Source organism: Delphinapterus leucas, chromosome X (assembly GCF_059928025.1).
Source record: "Delphinapterus leucas isolate spDelLeu-1000000601 "Yukka" chromosome X, BTC_Dleu_Yukka2, whole genome shotgun sequence".
Classification (NCBI taxonomy): Eukaryota; Metazoa; Chordata; class Mammalia; order Artiodactyla; family Monodontidae; genus Delphinapterus; species Delphinapterus leucas.
This window is the reverse complement of record NC_143150.1, coordinates 14,260,512-14,265,987: the sequence shown is the minus strand read 5'-3', so window position 1 is coordinate 14,265,987 and position 5,476 is coordinate 14,260,512. Positions and strand designations below refer to the sequence as shown.

At 47.6% G+C, this 5,476-nt stretch overlaps 1 protein-coding gene across 1 annotated transcript; it reads left to right on the top strand.

Moving 5' to 3' along the window:
• The first annotated feature begins 720 nt into the window (after nt 1-720).
• LOC111164574 (putative MAGE domain-containing protein MAGEA13P) lies at nt 721-1,708 on the top strand. The gene has a single exon (XM_022554305.2). The coding sequence runs from the start codon at nt 759-761 to the stop codon at nt 1,392-1,394; it is 636 nt and encodes a 211-aa protein (XP_022410013.2). The 5' UTR covers nt 721-758; the 3' UTR covers nt 1,395-1,708.
• Nucleotides 1,709-5,476: the final 3,768 nt, after the last annotated feature.

Sequence of the window (5,476 nt, the reverse complement as noted above, 5' to 3'; positions counted from 1 at the left end):
AGTCAGTCAAGGTGAGGACCCTGAATGTCGACCAGTGGGCCCCCCCACACCAGAGCAGAGGGGACACCACAGTGCCTGAGCTCGCACAGCCTACTGTCTTACCTGGAATCTGCAGGCTGAGCGGGCTGGTGTCACCCTGAGGAGTTTCACAGGTCCTCCCACTGGTCCTTAGGGCACAGACCAGTCAGGAAGACAGGGGACCCCGAAGAGCACTGTCTAAGGGAAGACCTATTAAGATGGCCTTGGTCAGAGCTGACAGGGTCAAGTTTCTCACACTCTTCCTCTCTCCCTCAGACCAATTGGCCGCCATCACCACGCCCTGCCCACACCCCTGCCTGCTGCCCCCAGCACGGGTCATCATGCTTCACAGTCGGAAGAGTCAGTGCGATGTGCTTGAAGTAGGCCTTCAGGCCGGAAAAGAGGCTCAGGGCCTGGTGGGGGCACAGGTCCCTGTAGCTGAGGAGGAGGGGCCAGTGCCTCCTCGCTCTGTCCTTTGACCCAGGGCACCGCAGAGGCTGTGCCTGCTGCTGGGACGCGGAGCGTGTCCCCGGAGGTCGCAGAGAGCCCGCTCCTCCATGGCCGTCGCAGCCATTCCACTGAGCAAGTCAAATGAGGGCTGCAGCAGGCAAGCAGAGGATGTGAGCACCTCCCAGGCTGCCAGGTTCTTGCTCTGTGGCGTGCTAAACAAGAAGGTGGCCGAACTGGTGCAGTTCTTAAGTGTCAAGTATGTAAAACAGGAGCCCATCACAAAGGTAGAAATGCTGAGGAATGTCATCAAAGAGCACAAGGACCACTTCCCTGCGATCTTCAGCAAAGCCTGTGAGTGCATGGAGGTTGTCTTTGGCATTGAAGTGAAGGAAGTGGACCCCACCAGCCACTCCTATGTGCTCGTGAAGACACTAGACCTCACCTACGACGGGATGCTGAGTGATGACCAGCGCGTGCCCAAGGCCGGCCTCCTGGTACTTATCCTGGGTGTGATCTTCATGCAGGGCAACCGTGCCCCTGAGGAGAAAATCTGGGAAGTGCTGAGTGTTACTGGGATGTATGCTGGGCAGGAGGATTTCATCTACGGGGAGACCAAGAAGCTCATCACCAAAGAGTTGGTGGAGGAGAAGTACCTGGAGTACCGCCAGGTGCCCGACAGTGATCCCCCACACTGCGAATTCCTGTGGGGTCCAAGGGCCCACGCTGAAAGCAGCAAGATGAAAGTCCTGGAGTTTTTTGCCAAGATCAATGAGACTGACCCCACTGCATTCTCACGCTGGTATGAGGAAGCTTTGAGAGATGAGAAAGAGAGAGCTCAGGCCAGAGCTGCCGCGGGGGCTAATACTTCTGCTGTGGCCAGTGGCAGCTCCAGTGTCATGCCCAGCAGCCTCTCCTGCCCTGAGTGAAGTCAGAGGAAGATTCTCCACTCTGTGTTTGAGGTCAAGGTTCTAAATAGTGGAGGGCTGATTTTATTGCAGATTTTATCTTTTTTTTTCTAAAGGTTTTTAGCTTTAGAGTCTAGGTTCGTGAATAACATTGGTCACATATTTATTGCTGTTTGTCAGGCTTTAGAATAAGAATTTTGCTAGTCTGTAACACAAATTGGGAAGTCTTTCATCATATTTTGTGATCTGGAACAGGATAACATGGCATTGGAATAGGAATTTCCTTAGAAACATGCAAGGGCCCAGGAATAAAATAGATGGGAGCGAGAAATAGAAGAAAAAAATGTAAAAGATGGTTATCCTAAGAATCCTGTATCCCATTTAGTCTGTTGTTTTGTAAGATTAAAGTTATACACCTCGATTTACTTGACTAATTAAACAAGGTGTGAGAAATTAAATCTTAATAAATGAGAGTCCTGGCTCACTAGCTCCTTTATGCTTATAGGTGGGTGTTAGAGGTGAGGGAAAAGCCTAGAATGGAAAACTGGTCCTGGCAGTTTCTCTGGGATCGTGGCGAAGCATAGCCCAGTCTCCACCTGGAGCAGGTATCCTGCCCTTCTGTCCCCACGCCACTGAACACAGTGCACAGACTTGGTGTTCTATACACATCATCTGAGAAAAGGCTGATATTTCTTTGAAGTGGTGCCCAGAGGCTGGCACTTTTTCCCTAGCCTGGGAGAGCCAGAGCCCATGCCACTGAGAGGACATTTTAATTAAGTTATCTTGAGTGCAATTTGGCCAACTCTAAGCAAGGTCTAGATTTTTGGTGGGGGTGAGATGAATGAAAACAGTTGTTTGGATGGAAAAGCAGCTGAGAGGGGGGAAAGGAGTTAGTCCTTGACTCAAATTCCGGAAGCTTTGAGTTGCATTCAACTGGGGAAGACCTCCCAATATCCAAATTAAAGATTATATCCACTAACGGGGAAAATTTACTGAGTTTTATTTACAAAGCAGCATTTGAGGCTCACTTGTCTTACGTCCTAGAGTGCTATGTGTTCTCTGAGATGCCATGGAGCACACACACACACACACACACACACACACACACACACACACAATCCCAGGAGAGACTGATAGAGTCTGGGGTCAAAATCATATTAGAATTACTGCTATTATTAAAGATCCATTAAATGCCAGGCCGTGTGCTTGACTTACATTATATACTGTACATTCCAGCAGTCCCACAAGTCAGGGCTTATTAGACCCACTTCACAAATGAAGAAACTAAGGCTCACATTGGCCACATAGCCATGGACCCAGTATCACATGTCCAGTAAGTGACAGAGCTGGGACTGGATCCCTGGCCTGAATTCATCGAGGTCCCGGCTGTTCCCACTGCTCCCAGCCTGAGGCCGACCTTTCGTCTCTTAGTTCGTTCCCCTCCCCAGTACTGCATCATGGCAACAAAAAGAAGGGCCCTGTGTCCAGTGTGCTAAAAGCAGGCCTAAAGAAGGAAGGAGACGGTGAGAAACTGGACTTGGGGATTGTCTGTGGGCTTTATTTACCTCTGGTCCTCCTGCCTGGGTCCCAGGGCTTCCTGAGAGCTGAGTGTGCCCAGCTCAGGCACACTGTCCGGGCCTGGCACTTCTGTCCGGGCCTGGCACTTTCCTGCATTATGCACCCCTTCCACTGGTCTTCCTTCATGTGCCCTCCTGTCCAGCTGTGGATCCTGGCCTGCTGGCCGGTTCATCACTTCCTCTTCTCTGAAGACTGGACCCTGCTCCCAGTGGAACAGCCCCAAATATCGTGTCCAAGTTATTTTAGTATGTCTCCCATTTTCTCATTAGGTTAAGCAGAAAATTAACTTAATCTCTCACCCATATGAAGCTGGATTTATGCAGTGATGTCCTGAGAGAAGGGATTCCTCTGGGCATGACTTAAAGTTCTGAAATGTCAGCAGGACCTTTCTCCTTTACTTTGAGAAGCAAGGATTTGGCCAGAATGACCAGGAGCCAGGGAAGGATACTCTCAGTCAGTGAGGGTCATTGAGAGCATCCTGGCGAGAGCGATTACCAGAGCCCACGAGAGAGCACGTACAAAACCGAGTCCAGAGAGCCCCAGGCAGGCTGGCAGTCAGGGCTCTCTGAGCCCAGAGTTCAGGGCCCAGAAGGAGAGATGGTGGGGAACCTGGGCGGGTGGTACTGGATGCCCTACAAGAATAGGCTGGGGAATCTCGGCATCCTCATGACCAGCTGGAAGTCCCAGTGTGGTCTGAGTGGGTAGGTCATTGGGAGGAGTGGACCAGCCACATGCCAGACACCACCCGCTGCCTTAGAGTCGCCCCTGTGTCCTGTCAGGAAGAGCACAGCTGCTCCCCTGCATCATTTGGGTGAGCTACATTTCTTGACACCTCTAGTGGTCCAGTGCTCCCTTGCCAGTGTCCCCGCGCTGGGAGCTGTCTTGATGCCTGCTGGAGGCTGGGATGTGCCCCTGTGCGCAGTGGACCCCTCCATAGCAGCTGGGCTATGTGAGTGAGTGGGGTGGTGACCGACGTCTGCCAGGTGAGACAGGCCAGGGGCACCAATGAAGAGTGGAAGGCAGTGCACAGCCACAAGGAGGGGGCAATTGGAGGGGCGATCCCTGGGACTAATCACCTCAGAGACTCTGCAGCAAAAGGGCTGGGTGTGAACGTGTATTGAAACATGATCCAGGTGTTGTCCCCAGCTCAGGCTGCCTCCCACGGATTCTGAGCTGTTGGGACACTAGAGGGCGGGTGTCCTGTGGCTCTGACTGCCGGTCTATGTTGCCACCAGATTCTGTCTGGGATTGAGGATTGGCCTGCATTATCTTCCCAGGCAGTAAACTGGGATATCGTAGGACTTTACTCATTTGCTTTCCATTTCTTAGAGATCACTGTCCTTCATGACCTGACGTTCAATCAGTTAAAACTTGTTTCATATATTTCATCTGGATTTTTAGGTATATCAGGTAGGAGTTCAGTTCCTCTTACTCCATTATGGCCAGAAGCAGAAGTCCTATAATGCAAATTAAAACCAGGATTGAAAGACTATGGGACACATTTATGTTAATATAGACATACTTACATACAGCTAGGAGAATATACAGCAAAATGTCAACAGTGTATTTCTCTGCTAGTGGATATATAATTGATTTCTTTATTTTCTTATTCACGGTTTTAAAATTTTCCAACATTTTGGAAACACATATGAATTACCTTTATAAATATTTTAAAATGTGATTTTGACTGCCAAAAATAAATGCACATCCTCTAAATGGTTTGTTTGCAAAAAATTGATCAACCTCTTGCTGGATTCTACCCAGCTTCTGGCATGCCTACTGCTTGTCTGACTAGAAAGAAAAAGAAATGCAATCCAATTAGTAAGCTATGTGTAGCCATCCAACTTCCCTCATACTTTCAAAGACAGTGCTGCACAGATAAGAATCCATCTCCTTTTTAAAGCCCTTTCTCCAGAAAAAGTATATTTACATCTAAATCATATTCTCCATGATATGATTAGATCCAATATTTATACGAAGGACAGTACACAGGCAATTTGGGGAGAAGGAATTATAATTACCATGTTCATTACTATGAGTGTTGTTTATATGTCTCTTGTCAGAGCGCATAATAAATAAATCATGTTATTTTAAAAATGCGTTCTTCCGTCATTACTGCATTAATTCCAAGTTGTGCCTGAAAATGCACTTTTATTTTCTTATGACTGACGCAACATTTTCATTAGAATGTTTATCATTTTCTTTCATAGACTATTATCAACACACAGTTTCTCAACACATGGTTATCTTTCACAAAGTAAATATCATGTAAAAAGTGCTATAATTGATAATTTTGACAATCTTCTCTACTGTATATGTTATGTGCTTTGTTGTTAGCTGTATTTCACATACTCATTTTCTACACTCAACAATTCCACTCTTTTAATGGTTTCATTCACACACTGCCCTAACAAAGCCATTAATGCTTATTGATGTGATTCAATGTTATTTATACCTTAGGATATTCTCATCACTGTATTGTTTGTTCCTTGTTCTTTACTTTTCTTTCTTTTTCTCTTTCTTTC